This window comes from Phacochoerus africanus, chromosome 15 (genome assembly GCF_016906955.1).
Source record: "Phacochoerus africanus isolate WHEZ1 chromosome 15, ROS_Pafr_v1, whole genome shotgun sequence".
Lineage (NCBI taxonomy): Eukaryota > Metazoa > Chordata > Mammalia > Artiodactyla > Suidae > Phacochoerus > Phacochoerus africanus.
In genome coordinates this window covers 29800862-29827851 of record NC_062558.1, presented here as the reverse complement: position 1 = coordinate 29827851, position 26990 = coordinate 29800862, and the positions used below count along the sequence as shown (strand labels likewise).

At 39.7% G+C, this 26990-nt stretch overlaps 1 protein-coding gene across 7 annotated transcripts in view; it reads right to left on the bottom strand.

Annotated features, from left to right (window-relative positions):
- Positions 1-26990, bottom strand: part of MPHOSPH9 (M-phase phosphoprotein 9) — a 68743-nt gene that overhangs the window by 14473 nt on the left and 27280 nt on the right. For 6 of the 7 annotated variants that reach the window (XM_047760051.1, XM_047760048.1, XM_047760046.1 and 3 more), the window contains 7 exons: positions 21710-21835; positions 21090-21550; positions 20364-20519; positions 16631-16718; positions 14059-14274; positions 2145-2192; positions 943-1007 (listed from right to left, as the gene is read on the bottom strand). In XM_047760051.1, coding sequence (XP_047616007.1) covers positions 943-1007; positions 2145-2192; positions 14059-14274; positions 16631-16718; positions 20364-20519; positions 21090-21550; positions 21710-21835 — 1160 coding nt within the window. The remainder of the gene's footprint in view (positions 1-942; positions 1008-2144; positions 2193-14058; positions 14275-16630; positions 16719-20363; positions 20520-21089; positions 21551-21709; positions 21836-26990) is intronic. The other variant, XM_047760045.1, reaches the window with a different exon arrangement.

The following is a 26990-nucleotide window of genomic DNA, read 5'->3' as shown; positions in this document are numbered from 1 at the left end:
TTTAAATTTTTAATGTCTCCATTTCATCTTTTAAAACTCAAATTCTTACCTATTCTGTTGCAAGGAAGGTTTGAGAAAGAAAGCTTTAACAGGGCTGATGCAATCTGATAAGGAATCTATCCCTAGAACTGTATGTATCACAGAAAAGACTTGCAAAGATGAGAAAGCTGGACATAGTTACTGTTCTTCCCTATGGCAAGTTCTTAAGGAAGGAAAATCTCTAAATGGGGATATTACTTATCTCCAAATAAAAATGTAAAAATATGCTCTAAAGCCAATTAGAAATATCTAATCATTTGCCATAGAGGCCATTCTTGATACTGTTCCTACCCAATTAAGCAAATCAGATCATGACCACAGCCCCAAACCAGGTTTTTGAGGGGATTTTCTAGCAGTAGCAATACTAGTTTCTTCCCTTCCTTTCCTTTCTTCCTCCCTCACTTTCTTTCTGCCACATCCATGGCACGTGGACGTTCCTAGGCCAGGGATCAAACCTACACCTCAGTTGCAACCTGTACCACAGCTGTGGCAACACTGGATCCTTAACCCACTGTACCACCAGGTCTTTAAGAAAATAGATGACTACAAAATTGGTGTGAATGTTATTTTCTTTTTGGAGCACAAAAATAATTCAGTGAACTAGACTGCTTCTTAAAATTCTTTTCAATGATTTAGTATCACTTGGGTTTTACCTGTGCTAAGAAAATACATCATGTTTGGAGACACACACCTTTCAGGCACAGCCTCCAATATATTCTAATCATTTAAAAAATGTTGGCTGGAATCAAACATATTTCCAGACAAAGAGAAGATGTGGATAAAAATCTAATCTCAAAGTGCTTAAAACCCTCAAGAAAAGCTTTCTTTTATAGACACATATTTAAGAGCTGAAAGAACAATTAAAGGTATTTGCTTATTAGGAAGACAATATAGTTTATTTACCTTTTCAAATCAGAAATCTGAGTATGTGCATCAAGCAATTTGTTTTCAGTTGTATTTAATGTATCCTATGAAAATAAAGAAAAATTTTAATAACTAAAGTTACATACTCAGGTGTATTCCTTTTATTTTAAAATGGATAATATAAAACTAAGGCTACATCAGATAGTTACAAAGAAAATTACGCAGATACTCGGGCAAGTACGGTATTAACCACAGAGCCAATATAAAATGTGTGTAACCCCCTGTTTAATAAGTAAAGCCTATTATGCTTTACTTCATCAGAAACAATCAGTGTTGAAATGGACATATTTTAAACACAAACTTGACTGAAACCCCAGTAAATGGCAAAGCTAATACCTGCAATGATGAGATTTCGGATATAATGACTGGTTCCTAAAAGCCCAGACCTCTTGGCTACTCGATATGCAGGCCTTTTCCCTAACCTTGAATAATCACAACCCTGCATTTTCTGCAACAGAATTACCCGGATCCTACTTACTTATGGTTGGGTTTCACTGAATTCAAATATGTAGATCCCTAACAGAATTTTAATTAAGAATTCAAACTTAATCAACTCAACCCCACAAAAAGCTAATGTTTTGGAAAACAAAACTTTATATTTAAATGGTATTAAGTAATTCTTTGCATCTGTATGCCATTTTATACTCTTCTAAAAATTTTGTCTCATCTCAAATGTAACAGCTACTCAATACCTATTTGTTAAATTAACAAACTTGTGAGGTAAGTGGGCAGATATTTGGAAATTAGGATACTGACAGGATGAGTGAGTGGTCTAGGGCAAATAGCCAAATGGGGCTGGAGAAGGGGAGGGGAAGGGAGAAAGAGGGTCAAATCTTCTGATTGTCACTCAAATGCCTATACCCCTACAGGAGGTCCAGAACATGAATGATTGCTGTTCCCATCATGGTGCAGTGGTTAACGAATCCAACTCGGAACCATGAGGTTGCGGGTTCGATCCCTGCCCTTGCTCAGTGGGTTAACGATCCAGCGTTGCCGTGAGCTGTGGTGTAGGTTGCAGACGTGGCTCGGATCCCGCGTTGCTGTGGCTCTGGTGTAGGCCATTGGCTACAGCTCCGATTCGACCCCTAGCCTGGGAACCTCCACATGCCGCGGGAGCGGCCCAAGAAATAGCAAAAAGACCAAAAAAAAAAAAAAAAAGAACATGAATGATCAACAATTACCTTTACCCTTTCGTGTTCTTTTCCAAGGGACTCATACTCTCCTAGAAGCTACAAGGAAAAACAAAGAATTATATCACAAAATTAAATATAATATCAACTGAAGGATAGTCTATACTCTTCAAATATGCCAATATCATGAAACAAAAAGATTAACACATTGTTTCAGATTAAAGGCAACAAAAGAGATGAGTGAATGTAAGGCACCATACTGAGTTGGATCCTAGACTAGGACAAAAAGTGCCATAAAGGAACAATTTGGATAGGAACTGCATCATTATCAGATTTCTTTACGTTGTTAACTCTTCTGTGGCTATTATTTCTTAGGAATACATACTGAAAGTGTAGGGGTAAAGGGGATATGACGTCTATAAATTAACGATTCGGGAAAAAAAATTTATGTGAAAAAAATACATATATATGTCATGATAAAGCAACCATGGCAAAATGTTAACAACTGGTATGCCCAGGAAAAAGGAATAGGTCAGTTCTCGCAAGTTTTCTCTAAGTTTGAATTTATTTCGAAATAAAAAGTGAAACAAATAATCTGTATCAGTCAATACCCTTAAGTAAGCAGTATTTGAAAAGATTAAAATGTGTGTTGTTCTCTTTTCAACTGCTGCACGCTACCTTTTGTAAAGTTAGGTCCACAGAATAAAGCTACAACCCCTAGAGTCTAATATAATTAGATAATTCATCTTTTAAAAAAAATATGTAAGACTTCCAGGCAAAAAGATTCATTATAGGATTTTCTTCACATCCTGAGATCCCACTAAATTAACAATGAAGCAATTAAAGAGAAAACAAAAGAGCAACAAGGGAGAGATTTCAATGAAGATGCTGCAAAGCAGAAGCCACTACAACTTCCAGTACCTGAGGAAAGGATACTAATGGCAAGCAGTTTGATATCTTCATAACTTAGAGGCTTAGAATTTGACCCCAGGTTCAGTGGTAGACAGAGTTGAAGTGGAGAGCTGGCCACAAGGAAGTGGTTCAAAGTCCTGAGTTAGAGCCCAGGATCTTTTCCCAACCTATACAGCAGTGGACTGCCCAGCCAGACAATAGGGTATGGAAGACATGATTGGGACAGAAAAACACAGCTTTGGAAACCCAAGTAGAACAGCAGTGGGTGGAAGGTGGGTGTGGCAAAGGGATTGAGAGAAAATGACTAAGGGAAAGTCTTTTTTTTTTTTTTTTTTTAATCTTTTTGCCTTTCCTAGGGCCACTCCCGTGGCATATGGAGATTCCCAGGCCAGGGGTCTAATCCGAGCTGTAGCTGCCGGCCTATGCCAGGGCCACAGCAACGTAGGATCCAAGCTGTGTCTGCAACATACGCCACAGCTCATGGCAACACCGGATCCTTAACCCAGTGAGTAAGGCCAGGGATTGAACAGCAACCTCATAGTTCCTAGTTGGATTCATTAACCACTGCGCCACGACAGAAACTCCTAAGGGAAAGTCTTAAAAAAAAAAAAAAAAAACACAACTTGACTCCCCACCTCTCTCACTGCCACCAGAGCCTGGGAGACTCTTCTTTGGGAAAACTCAACAACCCCAGAAAAAAGACCTCTACATCTGAAGGTTCCCTAACCAAATGCCTAGTACGTTGCTTATGACTGCTTGTTAATGAAGATTATAACAGGAAATAAGTCCTATCTGTTCATGCACAGTCTCCAAAGAGCTTTTTTTTTAGCCACACCCAGAGCATGCTGGAGTTCCCAGAGCCAGGGATCAAACCCATGCCACTGCAATGACAACACTCAATCCTTAACTGCTCAACCACAGGGAACTCCCCAAATAGCTTTTTATTGCCTCCCTCTTAAATGTGAGCCTACCAAAGAACCAAAATAGAAAACAGAATTCAGGAGTTCCCATCGTGGCTCAGCAGTTAACGAACCTGACTAGTATCCGAGAGGACACAGGTTTGATCCCTGGCCTTGCACAGTGAGTTAAGGATCCCGCATTGCTATGAGCCATGGTGTAGGTCGCAGATACAGCTTGGATCCTGTGTTGCTGTGGTTGTGGTAGGCCTGTAGCTGCAGCTCCAATGTGACCCCTAGCCTGGGAACCTCCATATGCTGTGGGTATGGCCCTATAAAGACAAAAGACACACACAAAAAAAAGAAAGAAAGAAAACAGAATTCAAATCCAAATGAGAGGTTAACTTAGAAGAAATAAAGAATGAAAACTGAAGAAAAGTGTTGAAAGAAAACTATTATTAATATCTTCAGAGAAATTACAATGTTATAAAATAAGAACAGAAGGCCAAGGAAAAACTAGCAATGACAGAATAATAAAGAGGTCTTAGAAACTAAGAGAAGTTAAATAATACATACTAAGACCAAAAGATAACAAAGAGGACATGATGGACACTGAAACATAAATAAGTCTTAGAGGATCAACCCATGCAATACAGCATCTACTCATAAAAGTTCCAGAGAGAGAGCCGAGAGAAGTAGGAAATTAATCGAGAAAGAATAGCAAGTTTTGTAGACTGAAGGATGTTAATTTCCAGATTGAAAGTACCTATGCCCCAAACAATGAATAAAAAAACACCTATATCAAGGCATACTGTTATGGACTATCAGAACACTAAAGATAAAAGAAGATCCTAAAAAGCTTCCCGAAAAATTGTTTACTCGTCTGGAAAAAAATGAAGTTCAATTCTAATCTCACATCAAGGTGAGAGGTACTTTGAGACAGATTAAAGGCCTAAATATATAAAGTAGAGCTTTTATAATTTTAGGAGGCATTATATAGAAGGTCATTTTCCAATCTTTGTGTAGAAAAAGATTTTGTAAACCAGACATAAAAGAGGCCCAGAAATTCCCATGCAGCAGGTTTAGGATCCAGCATTGCTGCAGCTGGGTGGAGGCTGAAACTGTGGCACAGGTTCAATTCCTGGCCTGGAAATTTCCACATGCCATGAGTGTGGCAAAAAAAAAAAAAAGAGGCCTAAACCATAAATGAAAAGACTGCATTTTGGACATTAAAATACAAAACTTGTACCCTGTAATGACACCACAAATAAAATGAAAAGCTGGCCACAAGCCAAGAGAAGACAACTGTAATACAGGTAACTATTTAACATCAATCAGCTTGGCAAAGAGGTTTGACAAAACCAAACACTGGAAATAATCTAGAAAAATAAAAATTCTCATACATTGCTGGTGAAAAATAACCATTCCAGAGAGACATCCAGCAGTTATCTGATGATGAAGACAGTGCTTCTAATCTATGTCCTAGTCACTGCTCTCATTAGCATATGCTCTGTGTGACAACAGCACTATTCCCAAATGGTCACAGCAATATTTTTGTTCACACGAGCTCTTCCAGAATCTTGTTACACACCACCAAGAGCTGGTGTCTATTTCCTCTTCTCTGGAACCTGGGCAGGACTTTGCGACTGCTTAACAAACAGAATGCGACACAAGTGATGCTGAATGGTTTCCAAGGCTACTCATAAAAGGCACTGTGGCTGTTAGGAGGCTCTTTTAGGACACTTGTCCTTAGTACTCAGCCATCATGCTGCAAAGAAGCTTAAAAGAGGCCACATGGAAGGAACTGCAGCCTTAGCCTTAGGAACTGCTTCATCAAAGGCCCCCAGCTTCTGAATTTCCAGTGGAGGTCCTGGATAATGTAGGGTCCAGATAAGCTGCCCCTGTTATGCCCAGTCCTAACTTCCTAGACCACTTAAGTCCAGGAGCAGAATATGTCCAGTTTAGGGGTCATTTGTTTTGCAGCTCTAGTAACTGCAACAATACCCTAGAGGTACTGGCACACATATGCACAGGAGACATGTATGTGAATGGTCATGGCAATGCTGCTCATAACAGCAACAGAAACTGGCAGCAAGAAAACCGATAAATAAACTGTGGAAGATTCACACAATGCAATACTACATAGGAATGAAAACAAATGAATTAGTGCTGTGTGTATCAGTTTGGATAAGTCTCACAAATGCAAACAATTTCAGGATAGTAAATACAGCATGACAGCATTTATGAATAGCTTTAAGATAGGCCAAACAGGGAGTTCCCGTCGTGGTGCAGTGGTTAACGAATCCGACTAGGAACCATGAAGTGGCGGGTTTGGTCCCTGCCCTTGCTCAGTGGGTTAATGATCCGGCGTTGCCGTGAGCTGTGGTGTAGGTTGCAGACGCGGCTCGGATCCCGCGTTGCTGTGGCTCTGGCGTAGGCGGGTGGCTACAGCTCCGATTCAACCCCTAGCCTGGGAACCTCCATATGCTGAGGGAGCGGCCCAAGAAATAGCAAAAAGACAAAAAAAAAAAAAAAGATAGGCCAAACAAGCAACCATACACATAATGATATAACAACAGACATGGGAATGACATTCACACCATTCACACTTCTAGGAAGGCAGAGGTGACCAGAAAAGGTATATGGAGTCTTCAATGGTACCTGCAGTATTTATTATCAAGTATTAATTATCAAGGTGGGTGGTGGGTCCTCATGTGTTTGTTATATTATTCGCTACACTCCTGTGTATACCAGAAATATTTCAAATGTTTAAATAAAAGTGAATAAAAGCTACACGTATCGACATGGTAAATCTTAGAAACAATGTTGAGAGGAGAAACCAGGTTCCAGAAGGATACAGTGCATATATAATAGTGCATAGTTCAGGAACATACAAAACATTACTATATATTGTTTATAGACACATGCATGTGTAGTAAAAGTAAAAGGAAGTGCATGGGGATAACCAAGAGTGTAATGAGCACAGCAGGTACCTCTAGGATGGGAGAGAAAGAGAAGAGGGTGTTTCCACAGTATCTACAGATGGCCAATGTATGGGGTATTCAATATATTACTCTACATACCTTTCTGAATGCTTAAAATATTTGACACGATAAATGCAAAGAAAGTCAGTGTTATCACTGGCAATATTCATATAATTTCAGCTGAAAACCACATTCTACCTATCCTTTGCTTTTTTTTTCTTTGCTGCTCTATTGCTACTCAAACATAATTGTGGTGGGCTTTTGATTAAAAACAATGACATCCCAGAAGCAATGAACATATCTAGATCTTAAGTTTCTAAATAGCACTTAAAGGAAACAGGGCTCTTCAGAAAAAATGACTGATTTAGGAATGAACTATAAAAGTACTATTTGGGCCTGAAAAGTCTTGCAGTGGCAGGAAGTCTGGGTGTGCTCAGAGGAACATGTCAAAAGGCCACACAAGGCTCTGGCGTAGGCCGGTGGCTACAGCTCCGATTGGACCCCTAGCCTGGGAACCTCCATATGCCGAGGGAGCGGCCCAAGAAATAGCAAAAAGACCAAAAAAAAAAAAGCCACACAAGTCAGCTTCACATGTATCCCTCCAGCCAAAACTGACAAAGCACCAAAATAATTACCATAGTTAAAAAAAAAAAAGACTAGCTCATTGAATAAAATAAGAATCCATGCATTCACACTGATATGCATAATTAAAGGAGAAAGGAGAACTTCTCCTTGCGGGAAAGTGTAGAAGGAATCATAGAATTAGAAAAAACACCATTTGGAGTTCCCATTGTGGCTCAGAGGTAACGAACCCAACTCGTATCCATGAGGATGTGGGTTCAATACCTGGCCTTGCAAGGTGGGTTAAGGATCCAGCGTGGCTGTGAGCTGCGGCATAGGCCAGCAGCTACAGCTCCAATTCAAAGCCTAGCCTGGGAACTTATATGTGTCACAGGTACAGCCCTAAAAAATAAATAAATAAATAAATAATAAATTTTTAAAAATGAAAGAGGAGTTCCCGCCGTGGCTCAGTGGTTAACGAATCCAACTAGGAACCATGAGGTTTCAGGATCGATCCCTGGCCTCGATCAGTGGGTTAAAGATCTGGCATTGCCATGAGCTGTGGTGTAGGTTGCAGATGCAGCTCAGATCCCGTGTTGCTGTGGTTGTGGTATAGGCTGGCGGCTACAGCTCTGATTAGACCCCTAGCCTGGGAACCTCCATATGCCAAGGGTGTGGTCCTAGGAAAAAAAAGACAAAAAGAAAGAAAAAAAAAGGAAAAACACCATTTGGCAACCACCTCAGTAATTACTGGTTTCAGGCAAGACTCATCGAGGCATATTGCAGATAGCGGTTAAAAGTTTGATTAGAGGAGTTCCTGTCGTGGCTCAGCGTTAACAAACCCAACTAGTATCCATGAGGATTCGGGTTTGATCCCTAGCCTTACTCAGTGGGTTAAGGATCCGGTGTTGCCATGAGCTGTGGTGTAGGTCACAGACGTGGCTCAGATCTAGCGATGCTGTGGCTGTGGTGTAGGCCGGAAGCTGTAGCTCCGATTAGACTCCTCGCCTGAGAACCTCCATACGTCGTGGGTGCAGCCCTAAAAAGACAAAGAAGAAAAAAAAGTTTGATCAGAAAAAGGTGATTGAAAGACATGATTTTAGTCTGAAATTATCCCCTCATAAGTTACTTATTAATTCCAATGGGGGAGGGGCACTATATAACTTTACAGCAGAGACCCCTGGCAAACCCCACCTTACCCAAGTGATTGGAGTTAACACCCCAAAGTTATCATGTCTCGACTAACCAGAAATGCTGAAAGGCTCCTACGCTTCTTGACAAACTGAATCTAACAGTGAGGAAATACACACCCAAACTGAGGACCATTCCTCAGTGTGCTATCCAAGAGACCTCTCTGCAATGATGGAAGTGTCTCCCTCTGCAGTACCCAACCCACATGTGACTACTGAGCACCTGAAATGATCCTAATGCTACTGAGAAACTGAATTTTTATTTTATTTAGTTACAATTGATGTAAATTTAAATGCTCATATGTGGCTAGTGACTTCCATGTTAGAAAGCATAGTTCTATAAAATAATTAGTCTATAATCTTCAAAGAGTTACGGTTCTAAAAGACAAAGGAACTGCTCCAGATTAAAGGAGATAAAAGAGATATGACAACTCAATCAACATGTAACCAGGATGAGGACTTCCTGTCGTGGCGCAGCAGAAACAAATCCAACTAGGAACCATGAGGTTGCAGGTTTGATCCCTGGCCTCCCTCAGTGGGTTAAGGATCCAGCGTTGCTGTGAGCTGTGGTGTAGGTTGACAGCTACAGCTCTGATTAGACCCCTAGCTTGGGAACCTCCACATGCTGTGGGTGTGGCCCTAAAAAGATAAAAAGACAGAAAAAAAAATGTACCCAGGATCAGATACTGAACAAGGGAAAAGAAAGTTTCTTTTGCTATTTAGGAACATCTGTAGTATAATTTGCAAAAATTGAATGGTATGTAAATTAAATAATGACATTAATGTTAATTTTCTAATTTTGCTGCAGTTATATAAAAGACTGTTCTTGTTTTTAAGAAATATACCTTGAAATACTTAGAAGATAAAGATGCATTATATCTCCAACTTACTCTCAAATAGTTTAGGAAAAAAATCTTGGAGTTTCCATCATGGCGCAGAGGAAATGAATCTGACTAGGAACCATGAAGTTGTGGGTTCACTTCCTGGCCTCAGTCAGTTGGTTAGGGATCCAGTGTTGCTGTGGGCTGTGGTATAGGCTGCAGATGTGGCTTGGATCCTACGTTGCTGTGGCTACGATGTAGGCCAGCAGCTATAGCTCTGATTCGACTCCTAGCCTGGGAACCTCCATATGCTGTGGATGCAGCCCTAAAAAAAGGCAAAAAAAAAAACTTTTATTTTTTAGGGATACACCTGCAGCATATGGAAGTTCCTGGGCTGGGGGTCGAAATGGAGCTGCAGCTGCTGGCCTGCACCACAGCCACAGCAATGCCAGATCCTTAATCCACTGAGTGAGGCCAGGGATCGAACCCGTATCCTCACGATACTCAGTGGGTTTCTTTTTTTTTTTTTTGTCTTTTTGCTATTTCTTTGGGCCGCTCCCGCGGCATATGGAGGTTCCCAGGCTAGGGGTCCAATCGGAGCTGTAGCCAATGGCCTACACCAGAGCCACAGCAACGCGGGATCCGAGCCACGTCTGCAACCTACACCACAGCTCACGGCAACGCCGGATCGTTAACCCACTGAGCAAGGGCAGGGACCGAACCCGCCACCTCATGGTTCCTAGTCGGATTCGTTAACCACTGCGCCACGATGGGAACTCCTCAGTGGGTTTCTTAACCCACTAAGCCAAGATGGGAACTCCTAGAAAAAAATCTTTTAACTATATACAGACAGAATGATAAAGCAAATATTGTAAAATACTAACATTCAGAATCTAGGTGATGGTATACGGAAATTCTTTACATGATTTTTGCAACTTTCTATAAGTCTGTTATTACGTAAAGGAAAAAGTACAAGAAGTTTTAAAAACCAGGAGTTCATGTAATCACACAAACTAAAATTATACTAATGATGCTTATGAATAAGAACAGTAATAACCAAACCATGTCAAGTTCTAATCAAATATGGCACACTCAACACAGTGTTCATATGCACTCCCTCCTAAAACTTTACTAAAATGATTGCAAAGGAATAGAAAATGTAGGGCTTGCTGATATGACATTCCAAAAATTGTACTTTACCTCTATGATTTTCCTCCTAATAACCCCAGTCTAATCATGAGAGAAATATCAGACAAATCCCAAGGGACATCCTACAAAATACCTGCCCAGTCATTCTCAAAACTGTCAAGATCATGAAAACCAAAGAAAGTCTGAGAAACTGTCACAGCCAAGAAGAGCCTATGGAGACATGTTAGCTAAATGCAATGTGGTCTCCTGGAGGGAGTCCTGGAGCAGAAAAAGAATATTAGTGGGAAAAAAAGGAAATCTGAATAAACTATGGCATTTACTTAATAATAACAATGTATCAATATTGGTTCATTAATCGTGGCCAAGGTACCATACTAAAGCAAGATGTTAATAAGAGGGGAAATGATGTGGGATATAAAGGAACACTACTTTCTCAATTTTTCTGTACATCTAACTGTTCTAAAAAAATAAAAAAAAAATTTTTAAGTAAAGTGTGACTGCATAAAAGTTTTCAGATATGGAAGGCCTCAACACTTGTCTCTCATGCTTTCTTTTTCTCAGGAGATACACTCTAGCAAAACAAAGTTAAACTAGGAAAGATGATCTAGAATCCACACAAAATGACAGATTCAATAAAGGAAAGAAGCAAAGATAATTTCCAGGATGATGACAAAGGCAAGTCCTAGAAATCTGAGTATCAGATCTCAAGGGCAATTAGTTCAGAGTGAAGCAAGGGGACTGGGGAGGTGGGGTAGAGTCAAGTGCTATGCAGGTAAAAAAAAAAAAAAGCAGATAAAAAGACAAGGAAATTATTAAGCTGAAGAAAAATAAAAGTTGTAAAAGAAAGTAAATACAGTCACTAAACACTGCAGCTTAGCACTGAAAAATATTTGCATAGACATAAGAAATACTGAATCCCTTTTTTTTTATTTTTTGGCCGCCCTGTGGCATATGGAATTCCTGGGCCAGAGATCAGATCTCAGCTGCAGCTGTGGCAATGCTGGATCCTTAATCCATTGTGCCAGGCCAGGGATTGAACCTGTGTTCCAGCACTCCCAAGATACCACCAATTAGATGAACCACAGCGGGAACTCCAAGAAATACTAATTTCTGATTAATCTATAAATTATATCATATTTAAAACCTAAGACACCACTAACTAGAAATCATACTATTTTATTTAATGCCATTTAGTAAAATACTAAGAAGAAAAAAATGATGCCAATTAAAATATGATACTATAGTGTAAAGATTCATTTCAATTTCAGAGTTGTTTGGAGTTCCGGTTGTAGCACAGTGGAAACGAATCCGTCTAGTATCCACAAGGATGAGGGTTCAATCCCTGGCCTTGTTCAGTGGGTCAGGGATCTGGCTTGATATGAGCTGTGGTCTCGGCTGAGAGCTACAGCTCCAATTCCACACCCTAGCCTGGGAGCATCCATACACCATGCGTGCAACCCTAAAAAGCAAAAGTAAATAAATAAATAAACATTTTTAAAAAAAGGAATTTCAGTTCCTGTCATGGCACAGTGGTTAACAAATCCAACTAGGAACCATGAGGTTGCAGGTTCAATCCCTGGCCTCGCTCACTGGGTTAAGGATCCAGTGTTGCTGTGAGCTGTGGTGTAGGTTGCAGACATGGCTCGGATCCTGAGTTGCTGTAGCTCGGGCATAGGCTGGCGGCTACAGCTCCGATTGGACCCCTAGCCTAGGAACCTCCATATGCCAAGGGCGTGGCCCTAGAAAAGACAAAAAGACAAAAAAAAAAGGAATTTCAGAGTTGTTTGAATGTAAAAGAATAAGCTTCTTAGAATCAGTTTAATACACTAATCACATTGGAAGGAGGGGAAGAGGTGTATTTTGGGGGAGTAAATGGCTTAAGAAAGCTAAACTGTGACTGTACACAGGAGGAAGTCAATACAGAATGTCTGAAACTGACAGAGAAAAAAAGGGCAATATAAGTTTACTATTAGAAACACGAAGCCAAACTTTAGAACAAACAGCTTAAAGAGCTGAAAATAATGGCTGCTATGGTAGAGGACTCCAAGGTAGGGAGAGGTAGAGAAGACTACTGTTTCTCATTCAAGATTTAAATCATTTATATGCATTATACTTCAAGAAAATAAAAAAAATTTTTTTTTGCCACACGTGCGGCATGCAGAAGTTCCTGAGCCAGGGCTCAAACCTGAGCCACAGTAGTGACAATGTCAAATCCTAAACTGCTAGGCCACCAGGGCACTCCGAAAAAAAAAAAAATTATATATATATATATATAAAATTTTTTTTTTTTTTTGCTATTTCTTGGGCCGCTCCCACGGCATATGGAGGTTCCCAGGCTAGGGGTCTATTTGGAGCAGTAGCCACCGGCCTATGCCAGAGCCACAGCAACACAGGATCCGAGCCACGTCTGCCACCTACACCACAGCTCACGGCAACGCCAGATTGTTAACCCACTGAGCAAGGCAGGGACCAAACCCGCAACCTCATGGTTCCTAGTCAGATTCGTTAACCACTGCGCCACGACGGGAACTCCCGAAAATATATTTTAAAAACAAAGCAGCAAGAATCAAATCTAGGAATCCCCACTGTGGCTCACCTAGGTTGAGACTGACATAGTATCTGCAAGGATTCAGGTTCAAGCTCTGATCCCACTCAGAGGGTTAAGGATCAGGCGTTGCCACAAGATGTGGCATAGGTCACAGATACAGCTCAAATCCAGCAATGCTGTGGCTGTGTGGCAGGCCTACACTGCAGCTCCAATTCAACCCCAAGCGCAGGAACTCCCACATGCCACAGGCCTTAAAAAAGAAAAAAAAAAAAAAGTAAATCTAAAGCTACTAGAAAGAAAATTTCAACAGCCAAAATACAACCATTAAAACAAACAAACAAACCACAGTCGGGGATCCAGCATTGCTATGAGCTGTGGTATAGTTCATAGAAGCAGCATGAATCCCAAGTTGCTGTGGCTGTGATGTAGGCCAACAGCTGTAGCTCTGATCTGACCCCTTGGGAACTTCCATATGCCTCAGGTGCAGCCCTAAAAAGGAAAAGAAAAAAAAAATCTACCTGAAACCTTATCCAGTTTCAATGTTATACAAATCTAAATTTTAAGTGAAATGAAATCAAAGTGAAAAATTTTATCAAGTCTATTCTAAATCTGGTTCATTTTACCTGTCAGACACACAGATGTTGATTTAAGATAGGTCAAAAGCTGACCTGCTAGAGACAGAAAGGTGAGGGAATGACACCATTGATCTCAAAGCCCTGACTTCCTGCTTCAAGGTAACACCCAACTAACTTGTTCAGAAGGTTGTATGTACACTTGCAGCTATAGCAAAGTTATGTAAAATGAAAATAAACATGGAAAAAGTCATAGTAGCTTGTTAAGGGTACAATAACTGAAATTACTTTTAGCCAACCACATCAATGAGTTACCATTACTTGTCACTTACATCTTGAAACATTTTGTTTTCTTGTTTTAGTCTTGCTTCTTTATCATCTGAGAGTTTGTAAGCATTCTCAAATGCCTCTTCTAAATCTTGAAGTCTAGATTTCAGACGAATGATGGTATTGTCTTTTTCTTTATTACTTGTTCTCATTTCTTCAATCCGTTCCTGCAAAATTTTGGAGGCACTGCTGGCTGCATTGAATCGTTCTCTGAAATCACTCTACAAAACAAAGACAGGATAATACACTGTTCAAAAACACCCCATACATCTCAAAAGTAGCTAATAAACTGTGGACATTATAAAATAAGGGGTTCCCATTGTGGCTCAGCTGTAACAAACCCAACTAGTATCCATGAGAACGTAGGTTTGATCCCTAGCCTAGCTCAGTGGGTTAAAGATCCGGCTCTGCCACAAGCTGCGATGTAGGTTGCAGACACAGCTTGGATCCAACATTGCTGTGGTGTGGCGTAGGCCAGCAGCTGCAGCTCTGATTCGATCCCTAGCCTGAGAACCTCCACATGCTGTGGGTGCAGCCCTAAAAAGACAAAAAAAGAAAAAACATATATATATAAAATAAAAGAGAAGTGCCCTGATGGCACAGTGGGTTAAGAATCCAGCATTGTCACTGCTATGGCTTGGGTTGCAAAACCCTGGCCTCAGAACTTGAACATGCCATAGGCAGAACAAAAAAAAAAAAAAATCTATATATCTATATATACATAAAAGAAAACACATAAATGGAAATGAACAAATTTGATATTTTGTTATATGCTGGGATGGAGAACAGAAAGGATTACCCTATAGAATAATACACAGAAAACCACTGTCTGAGATAGCCTGATTCCAGGACTCACCTGTAGATCATTTTAAGGAGGAAAGACTAACCATGCCTATTAGGGAAATTATTCTGAAAGCACAGTTGGAATTTGTTGTCCCACATTAATATTTAATGAAAAAAAAGCTTTCGTTAACCTATTCTCTCACAATGAAAATAAACAATTCAAAACACATCTGATATGATAATATACATTAAAAAATCATTAATGTATATATTATTATTATTATTATTATTACACTATCATTTATAATAGCCAAATGGTGAAAATAGCTCAAACAGGAGTTCCTGTCATGGTACATCAAAAATGAATCCAACTAGGATTCAGGTTCGTTCAGTGGGTCAGGGATCTGGCGTTGCTGTGAGCTGTGGTGTAGGTTGCAGACTCGGCTCAGATCCGTGTAGCTCTGTCTATGGCGTAGGCCAGCAGCTGTAGCTCCAATTCAACGCTTAGCCTGGGAACTCTATATGCTGCAGGTGTGGGCCTAAAAAACAAAAAACATAAAACAAAAAAAAAAAGAAAATGTGGTGTAGCCATATACCATAGAATATCATTCAGCCATAAAAAAGAGTGAAGTACTGGTCCATGATACATTACGGATAAACCTTAAACACATGATGCTAAGTGAAAGAAGCCAGATACACAAGGCCACACATGGTATGACTCCATCTACATCAAATGTCCAGAATAGGCAAACCAAAAGAAACAAAAAGTAGAGTAGTGGTGCTGAGAAGGGTGTGTATGAGGGGCTAACAGCTTAGGGGTTCAGGGCTTCTTTTTGAGTGGGAAAAAAAAAGTCCTAAAATGGACTGTGGTGATTAATTGGATAAATTTGTGAATATACTAAAAACCACTTTATTTTATTTTTTAATTGCTTGGCCACATCTGCAGCATGCAGAAGTTCTAGGGCCAGGGATGGAACCATAGCTATAGCAGTGACAACTCTGTGTGGTTATGCCATAGGCCACAAGAGAAATCCTAAAATCCACTTTAAAAAGGGTAACTTTTGACACCTGAAACTAAGACCAGTACACATCAAATATACTCCAACAACATTTTTTTTTGTCTTTTTGTCTTTTCTAGGGCTGCACCTGTGGCATACGGAGGTTCCCAGGCTAGGGGTCTAATCGGAGCTGTAGCTGCCGGCCTACGCCAGAGCCACAGCAACGGGGGATCCGAGCCTCGTCTGAGACCTACACCACAGCTCACAGCAACTCTGGATCCTTAACCCACTGAGCAAAGCCAGGGATCAAACCCGCAACCTCATGGTTCCTGGTTGGATTCGCCAACCACTGCGCCACGATGGGAACTCCATAACCAATGTTTTTACAGAATTATTTGTCTCAGGAGTTCCCCTTGACACAGCAGAAACAAATCTGACTAGGAACCATGAGAATTCAGTAACTGGAGTTTCACTGCAATTCAGCGGTTAGGAACCCAACTGGTATCCAGGAGGACTCAGGTTCAATCCCTGGCCTTGCTCGGTGGGTTAAGGATCCGGCATTGCTGTGAGCTGTGGTGTAGGTCGCAGACGCGGCTCAGATCCCGTATTGCTGTGGCTCTGGCAACAGCTCAGATTAAAACCCCTAGCCTGGGAACCTCCATATGCCTCAGGTGTGGCCTTTAAAAAAAAAAAAAAAAAGAATTATTCGTCTCTAAGTTCAATAAATAAAAACATTTGTGTGATTTTTTAAAATTAAGTCACTAGAACGACAACAAAAGTTAGAGTACTTACTTACCACTTCTCTTTCCAGTAAGTTATTCTTATTTTCAAGTGCTCTCACACGACTAGTAGCTTCGTTCAGAGCACTGTCTAACTGGCCACATCTAAAAACCACACATTGAAACAAGACAGTAAGAAGATAAAATCCTTTCCCTTAAAAGCATTATAAAAATCAGAGTTCCTGATGTGGCTCATCAGGTTAGGAATGTAGTGTTCATTGAGGATATGAGTTCAATCCCTGGCCTTGCTCGGTGGGTTAAGGATAAACCTCAAGGACATTATGCTGGGTGAAATGAACCAGTCACAAAAGAACAAATACTGTATGGTTCTATTTACACAAGGTACCCAGAGAATCAAATTAATAGAGACAGAAAACAGAATGATAGTTGTCAGGGCTGGAGAAATGGGTAATGAGGCGTAGTTGTTAAACAGGTACAAGTGACACTTTGCAAGATCAAAAATAGTTCTGGGAGTTCCTGTTGTGGCTCAGTGGGTTAAGAACCCAACGTAGTGTCCATGAGGATGTGGGTTCGATCCCTGACTTGCTCAGTGGGTTAAGATCCAGTGCTGCCACAAGCTGCGGTGCAGGTCGCAGATGTGGTGCAGATCTGGCATGGCTGTGGCTGTGGCATAGCTGGGAGCTGTAGCTCTGATTTCTACCCCTAGCCTGGGAACTTCCATAAGCCATAGAAAATAAAAACGAAAGTTCTGGAAATGGATGATGGTGATGGTATAGCACAACAATGTGAATGTACTTAATGCCAGTGAATGGCACACTTAAAAATGGTTAAAATGATGAAGTTTATCATTTTACCACATTATAAAATAAAAATTAAATATGCAGGATATAGAAGAGTGCATAAAATAGCATGATCTCTTTTACAAAAAAAAAACTATATATGTATATGCATTATGATTTCTAGAAAGACGCCAAAAATTAAGTCTAGGATGTGAAAATAGAAGATGGGGTAGAAAGATTTCATTCTGAATCCTTCTGTACTGTTTAAAATTAGTATGGGACTTCCTATTGTGGCTCAGTGGTAATGAACCCTACTAGTATCCATGGGATACGTGTTCAATCCCTGGCCTCGCTCAGTGGGTTAAGGATCCAGCACTACCATGAGCTTGGATCCTGCACTGCTGTGGCTGTGGCTGTGGTGTAGGCCAGCAGCTGTGGCTCCAAATCGACTCCCAGCCTGGGAATTTCCATGTGCCACAGGTGCGGCTCTAAAAGACAAAAAAAAAAAAAGTATGAATGGTATTATTCTAGTAATTAAAGAGTTTTTTTGTAAAGTTAATTACTGCAGAACCTAAAAATAACAAAATACATAAAAGAATCTGGTTACCATTTTCACTCAGTGTTTAACGATGTAATGTGAATAAAAGCTACTGTTTATTTGGCACTGATTAAACACTCTATGTTAAGCACTTTGCATTCATTCTCACAATCCTGCCAGTGAGGACTGTTTTCATTCCCATTTTAAAGATAAGGAAACAAAGAGAAGTTAAGTTCCTCCTGAGTCACACAGGGATTCCAAGCCAGGCAACAGCCTGACCCTGGAGTTCCTGCTCCATTCACTATGCATTAAGGCCTTGCAGAAATGTAATATTGATAAAACTGGTCTTGAAACAAAGATCACAAAATAGTCAAGTGCTGGTATGTAATTTTTCTCTTCTAATAACCACACTGACTCTGGTATGCCAGAGATCTCAGCCACCAAGTTGCAGTGTGTGACAATATCAAATGGTCCATTTGCAGTAGCAGTGGGATTCTCCAATTTGCAATTTTAAGCTTTTTTTTTTTTTCTTTAGGGCTGCACCTATACCATAGCTTGCAGCAATGCCAGATCCTTAACCCACTGAGCAAGGCCAGGAATTGAACCCATATCCTCATGGATATTAGTCAGATTCTTAACCTGCTGAGCCACAAAGGGAACTCCATTTTTTTAAGTTTTTAAAAACTTTTGTTTCCACATACAGAAGTTCTTGGGCTAAGGATTAAACCCATGCCACAGCAGTAACAACCCCAAGCCCTTAACTACTAGGCCACCAGGGAACTCATTTTCTCTCTACTGCCCTCTGTAACAGTTTTATACTGTAGGCCAATCAATACCTTTGGGGGTAGTTAAAGTAATGTGTTGCTCTTCATTTGTATGCCACCAGTACATTTAATGCAATGCCCTAGACTGCTGTTATTGTCATAACACAACCACTTATTTTAAAACCCTGACTTCTAATTTGCCCCTCCTACATCCTCTCACTGCTCTGTGTGCTCTAGCAGCTTCTAGACATAAAAATGTTTTACTTGGCTCCACATTACTACGTGTCTTCTTTGGCACCTTTGTCCAACAAGGTCTACTGGTTGGCTTCTTTCACATTTCTCTTTTCCAACAGGAAGTACCTGTGGTCATCTGCACCTTCTCAAAGAACAAAACAAAAACAAGAACTAACTTCCCATAGTTAATAGTCTACCTATTCTTTTATTTTTGTACTAAAAGAAGACCGTTTGGCTTTTTTCCTGGCTCTTTTCAAACTACTTCTCTCTGCCACTGTTCCCCCATCCTCACCACCAACCGTAAAATGGAAGCTACAGAAATGATTAGGATTAAGATAGCATGTTAACCACCACAGCAACTGCTAACTAGAATATAATCTAGTTTCCCTAGAATTCTGCAAGTCAAACTGTTAACTGGACTAGAAGATTTCAGTTCCCTCCTAATCTTTCTCAAGGGGCTTTGTCTGTTTTGCCCTAGAGAAGACTTCTTTGTTGTTATCCGGACCTAATCAGTTTTCAATCTGATTAATTCCATTTGTAACGTATGTTACAAGTACATTGTTACTAATACTAGTAAAAGCATCAAATTTTGTAAATGATTCTCTCTCTCTAAAATAGTGGAAAGATGGAGTTCTCTTGCGACACAGTAGGGTAAGGATCCGGTGTTGTCACTGCATCAGCTTGGGTCACTATTGTGGCAGTGGGTTCGATCCCTGGCCCAGGAACTTCCACATGCCATGGGCACAGCCCCCTCCCCAAAAAATAGTGGAAAATTATCCCTTGTGTGTCTATGGTTTTTCCGAATGAGATAAATGTTTTCAGAAGTTTATGAGTAACTACGTTAAAGTTATGCATACCTGGGTATGAATAAAATGTTGAGAACTGCCCCAGAACATCAGTCACAGACTTACTACGGAAGCTGTACAGAGCACTTATCCTCTCATAAAGAACAGTTCTTTACATAAGCAAAATCTGCTCAACTGTCTCAATATCTCACCCAGATGAAACAAATGTCCTCATCAGTTATCAGTGTAGAGGCAGGCTCATCTTTAAAAATAATTACTTAAGCAAACACGTTTCTATGTGAAAAATTTCAAATCTAAAGCACATACATGTTCTCAGTGTTTTGTCATCATAATACATTATACTGTGGGGAAAAAAAACATAACCAAGTTGGAAAAACACTAATTTTACAGTTAAATTACAAGTTTTAGGAGTTCCTGTCTTGGCTCAGCATTAATGAACCCAACTAGTATTCATAAGGACTCAGGTTTGATCCCTTGCCTTGCTCAGTGGGTTAAAGATCCAGCATTGCCATGAATATGGTATAGGATGCAGACACGGCTTGGATCCTGCGTTGCTGTGGCTGTGATGTAGGCCAGCAGCTACAGCTCTGATTCAACCCCTAGCCTGGGAACTTGTATATGCTGCACACGCGGCCCCCAAAAAGAGACGAAAAAAAAAATAGTTTTACCTATCTATAAGAATTTGATTGGTTTTCTTCCAATCTTCAACAGCAGAAATTTCTTTTTCTTCCAATTTCTGTTTCAAAATATTTATTTCTGATTCATAATAAGCTCGAAGATCTGCTATGTGTCGAGCATGCTTTTCCTTCAGACTCTGCCTAATCCTGTTGGTGAAAGGAAAAAAAATTATTAAGAAAGCATCTCCTATCTCAATAAGAAAAACCAAGAACACAATTATTTTCATAAACAAAAACACAGCTTTTCCTTCGTACACCCACAGAAAATGTAAAAGTTGACAACTAATAAAGCAAAGACATGGATTATTTCTTAGGAACTCTACCTTATAAATGTTATATTATGTTAAATTTCTTTTTTTTTTTTTTGGTCTTTTTTGCCACTTCTAGGGCCGCTTCTGCGGTATATGGAGGTTCCCAGGCTAGAGGTCGAATTGGAGCTGTTGCTACCGGCCTACACCAGAGCCACAGCAACGTGGGATCCAAACCACGTCTGCAACCTACACCACAGCTCACAGCAATGCCGGATCCTTAACCCACTGAGCAAGGCCAAGGATTGAACCCGCAACCTCATGGTTCCTAATCGGATTCGTTAACCACTAAGCCATGACAGGAACTCCTCTTATACCTTATTTAAGATCAATTAAAACAACTGTCATCATTCAAGGAGACATCATAGAAAATCTATTAACATTGCAAGCCATTCACTGAAATACATACTTAGACAATGTCACAGGGTCTTCCAAGGAAGTCAGTGAAATGCATTCTGGGACACTGTTGGCTGTACCTGGAAGCTGGGACTGACTGACCGAGGTGCAAGTTACCAGGGCAGTGTTTTCTTCATCTATAGTGTTGACTGAGATGTCATTACTACCAATAGTATATACTGAAGGAAACGTGGAACTGGTCCTACTTTCATTTTGGAAAGCATGATTCTTCCAAGAGTCCACTGGTGAAAGTTTTGTATTTGAAGGATATTTTGAGAATCCAGACAACTGAGAAGCGATATGACTTGCTTGTGAAAACGAGTCTATGTCAGAGTGACTAGACATACTAGGTTCTAGAACAGAGTCCGGTGAAAAGGATATTCTGTCATCAAGGGCATTCAGAAAGCCATGTGGTTGAATCCCTGAAATCTGCTGATTTGGTTTCATGTGCAGCATTGGGTCTAGAGCCAGCACCTAGAAATAAGACCAACAACAGTAAGCTCTCGCCATTGGTACTCAGGTTGATTTTTAAGTGAGTAGACTTTAGATCTCCTAGGAAAAATGAAGCTCAAGATGAGAGTCAGATCATGAAGCATCTTTCATTTTCACTCAGCAGAGTGTTGACAACTTTACCTCGGGTGGATGATTTGGGTTGGAAGCATAAGTGAGATTCCTCGCAGGTAACTGCTTGTTTTCCCTTTGTTTTTTATGATAAATATCCTTCAGTGATGGTAGCTTCATCTCATTACTAGTATTAGACTTAAAGATATGAAACAAAATTATTTAAATATTATCAATAAATCAATGATGAAAAAAGTTTACTTTCCTGATATCAAGATCAGCACCATAAGAAGACTTTTGAAAAATTTTAAATACTGAGAATCTAGGCTATAAGATTTGGAAAGAGTGCAAGTCTTACCTACTATGTGAAAAAATTTTCATATTCTCTAACAATAAATATTAAGGGGATAATTTGAACCTAACACATTTATCAAACTAAGAACTTCCGAAGAATAATTTCCTTACTCAAAATAAGAACCAAGTTTGGAGGAAAGAAAAGACCTCATAATGAATGAATGAAGCAGGACAAAAAAAACTCTAGCCAGATTTATTTCCATGACTCAAAGGGACAGGTGTCAAGAGGTGAAGTTCCACAGCTATAATCATGTTTAAGAGTTGGCAGACAACAAAAAGTGTTAAGAAAGAAGTTACCCAATGAAAATAGACAATTTTTGCCTTTTAGGGCAGCACCCGAGGCATATGGAGGTTCCCAGGCTAGAGGTCTAATTGGCGCTACAGCTTCTGGCCTACATCACAGCCACAGCAACCCCAGATCCAAGTCACATCTGCGACCTACAGCACAGCTCATGGCAACGCCAGATCCTTAAACCACTGAGCAAGGCAAGGGATTGAACCTGAAACCTCGTGGATCCTAGTCAGATTTGTTTCCACTGCGCCATGATGAGAACTCCGACAATTTTTTTTTTTTTAGGACCTAGTCAGGTTCTTAACCCACTGAGCCACAACAGGAACTTCCCAAATAGACCCTTTTTAAATTAGTAAAATAAAAAGATACCATCCTAACTTTTATAGCTTTGCTACTGCAAGTGTTGCAAAGAGGTCTAAGCTCCAAATAGTAATACCTGGGCTTCAATTATTTCAAGGTGGGACTTATGGCAGGGTGTGACAAGGGGTGACAGGGGTACCATATAACCCTGGCCTCAAATTTAAACTGTAGACATTCTCTCAAATGAAATTATAGATTCAGCAAGAGATGCACTGAAAGAACACATTTACCACATAGCTTTAAACTTTTAAACTGTCCTATTCCAGACCCTATATAGACTACACAGGAACATGAATATTTTTATTTTTATTTTTTTTTAATTATTTATTATTATTTTTTTCCCACTGTACAGCAAGGGGGTCAGGTTATCCTTACATGTATACATTACAATTACATTTTTCCCCCAGCCTTTCTTCTGTTGCAACATGAGTATCTAGACAAAGTGCTCAATGCTATTCAGCAGGATCTCCTTGTAAATCTATTCTAAGTTGTGTCTGATAAGCCCAAGCTCCTGATCCCTCCCACTCCCTCCCCCTCCCATCAGGCAGCCACAAGTCTATTCTCCAAGTCCATGATTTTCTTTTCTGAGGAGATGTTCATTTGTGCTGGATATTAGATTCCAGTTATAAGTGATATCATGTGGTATTTGTCTTTGTCTTTCTGGCTCATTTCACTCAGGATGAGGTTCTCTAGCTCCATCCATGTTGCTGCAAATGGCATTATGTCATTCTTTTTTATGGCTGAGTAGTATTCCATTGTGTATATATACCACTTCTTCCGAATCCAATCATCTGTCGATGGACATTTGGGTTGTTTCCATGTGCTGGCTATTGTGGATAGTGCTGCAATGAACATGCGGGTGCACGTGTCTCTTTTAAGTAGAGTTTTGTCCGGATAGATGCCCAAGAGTGGGATTGTGGGGTCATATGGAAGTTCTATGTATAGATTTCTAAGGTATCTCCAAACTGTTCTCCATAGTGGCTGTATCAGTTTACATTCCCACCAACAGTGTAGGAGGGTTCCCTTTTCTCCACAGCCCCTCCAGCACTTGTTATTTGTGGATTTCTTAATGATGGCCATTCTGACTGGTGTGAGGTGATATCTCATGGTAGTTTTGATTTGCATTTCTCTTATAACCAGCAATGTTGAGCATTTTTTCATGTGTTTGTTGGCCATCTGTATATCTTCTTTGGAGAAATGTTTATTCAGGTCTTTTGCCCATTTTTCCATTGACTGATTGGCTTTTTTGCTGTTGGATTGTATAAGTTGCTTATATATTCTAGAGATTAAGCCCTTGTCGGTTGCATCATTTGAAACTGTTTTCTCCCATTCTATAAGTTGTCTTTTTGTTTTCTTTTTGGTTTCCTTTGCTGTGCAAAAGCTTTTCAGTTTGATGAGGTCCCATGGGTTTATTTTTGCTCTAATTTCTATTGTTTGGGAGACTGACCTGAGAATATATTCATGATGTTGATGTCAGAGAGTGTTTTGCCTATGTTTTCTTCTAGGAGTTTGATGGTGTCCTGTCGTATATTTAAGTCTTTCAGCCATTTTGAGTTTATTTTTGTGCATGGTGTGAGGGTGTGTTCTAGTTTCATTGATTTGCATGCAGCTGTCCAGGTTTCCCAGCAATGCTTGCTGAATAGACTTTCTTTTTCCCATTTCATGTTCTTGCCTCCCTTGTCAAAGATTAATTGACCATAGGTGTCAGGATTTATTTCCGGGTTCTCTATTCTGTTCCATTGGTCTGTCTGTCTGTTTTGATACCAGTACCACACTGTTTTGATGACTGTGGCTTTGTAGTATTTCTTGAAGTCTGGGAGAGTTATGCCTCCTGCTTGGTTTTTGTTTCTCAGGATTGCTTTGGCAATTCTGGGTCTTTTGTTGTTCCATATAAATGTTTGGATTGTTTGTTCTAGTTCTGTGAAAAATGTCCTGGGTAATTTGATAGGGATTGCATTGAATCTGTAGATTGCTTTGGGTAGTATGGCCATTTTTACAATATTGATTTTCCCAATCCAGGAACATGGAATATCTTTCCATTTCTTTACATCTTCTTTGATTTCTTTGATGAAAGTTTTATAGTTCTCGGCATATAGGTCCTTTACCTCCTTGGTCAGGTGTATTCCGAGGTATTTGATGTTGTGAGGTGCAATTTTAAAAGGTATTATATCTTTGTATTCCTTTTCTAATATTTCATTGCTGGTATACAGAAATGCAACTGACTTCTGAATGTTAATCTTATATCCTGCTACTTTGCTGAATTTATTAATCAGTTCAAGTAGTTTTGGGGTTGAGTCCTTAGGGTTTTCTATGTATAGTATCATGTCATCTGCATACAGTGACAGTTTGATCTCTTCTCTTCCTATATGGATGCCTTTTATTTCTTTTGTTTGTCTAATTGCTGTGGCTAGGACTTCCAAAACTATGCTGAAGAGCAGTGGTGAGAGTGGGCATCCCTGTCTTGTTCCAGATTTGAGTGAGAAGGCTTTCAGTTTTTCCCCATTGAGTATTATATTTGCTGTGGGTTTATCATAAATGGCTTTGATTATATTCAGGAATGTTCCCTCTATACCCACTTTGGCGAGGGTCTTGATCATGAATGGATGTTGGACTTTGTCAAATGCTTTTTCTGCGTCTATTGAGATGATCATATGACTTTTGACTTTTTTTTTGTTAATGTGGTGTATGATGCTGATTGATTTGCGTATGTTGAACCATCCTTGTGAACCTGGGATGAACCCAACCTGGTCATGGTGTATAATTTTTTTGGTATGTTGTTGGATTCGGTTGGCTAAGATTTTGTTGAGAATTTTTGCATCTATATTCATCAATGATATTGGGCGATAGTTTTCTTTTTTGGTGGTATCTCTGTCTGGTTTTGGAATGAGGGTGATGGTGGCATCATAGAATGTCTTTGGGAGTATTCCTTCTTCTTCAACCTTTTGAAAGAGTTTAAGGAGGATGGGCACCAGTTCCTCTTTATATGTTTGATAGAATTCACCTGTGAAGCCATCTGGTCCTGGACTTTTATTTGTAGGGAGTGTTTTTATGACCTCTTCAATTTCATTTCTAGTGATCGGTCTGTTCAGTTGGTCTGTTTCTACTTGATTCAGTTTTGGCAGGCTGTAAGATTCTAGAAAATTGTCCATTTCTTCCAGATTGTCAAACTTGTTGCCATATAGTTGTTCATAGTATTCTCTTATGGTTTTTTGTATTTCTGCTGTATCCGTTGTGATTTCTCCTTTTTCATTTATAATTTTGGTTATTTGGGTTCTTTCTCTCCTCTTTTAGTGAGTCTGGCCAGGGGTTTGTCAATTTTGTTTACCTTTTCAAAGAACCAGCTCTTGGTTTTATTAATTTTCTCCATTGTTTTTTGAGTCTCTATTTTATTGATTTCTTCTTTGATCTTTATAATTTCCTTCCTTCTGCTGACTTTAGGCCTTTTTTGTTCTTCTTTTCTAATTCGTTTAGGTGGAGGGTTAAGTTGTCAATTTGGGATCTTTCTTCTTTTTTGAGAAAGGCCTGTATTGCTATAAATTTCCCTCTGAGCACTGCTTTCGCAGCATCCCATAGATTTTGAGCGGTTGTGTCTTCATTATCATTTGTTTCAAGGTAGTTTTTAATTTCCTTCTTGATTTCCTCATTGACCCATTGGTTTTTTAGTAGCATGTTGTTTAGTCTCCATGCAGTAGGTTTTTTCTCTTTCCTTTTCCCATGGTTGATTTCTAATTTCATGGCATTGTGGTCAGAGAAGATACTTGAGATAATTTCTATGCTCCTAAATTTATTGAGATTAGCTTTGTGTCCCAATATGTGGTCGATTCTTGAGAATGTTCCATGAGCATTTGAGAAGAATGTGTATTCTGATTTTTTTGGATGTAGTGTCCTGAAGATATCAATTAAGTCTAACTTTTCTATTGTTTCCTTTAGGATCTCTGTTGCTTTATTGGTTTTCTGTCTAGAGGATCTGTCCATTGATGTGAGGGGGGTATTAAGATCTCCTACTATGACTGTATTCTCATCAATATCTCCCTTTATGTCTGTTAATATTTGTTGTATGTATCTGGGTGCTCCTGTATTTGGGGCATATATGTTGACAATACTAACATCCTCTCCTTGGATGGATCCCTTAATCATTAAGTAGTGTCCTTCTTTGTCTTTCTTTATGTCTTTTGTTTTAAAGTCTATTTTGTCTGATATGAGCATTGGGACTCCTGCTTTTCTGTCATGTCTATTGGCGTGAAATATTTTTCCCCACCCTTTCACTTTCAATCTATATGTATCTTTTGTCCTAAGGTGAGTTTCTTGTAGGCAGCATATTGAAGGTTTTTGCCTTTTTATCCACTC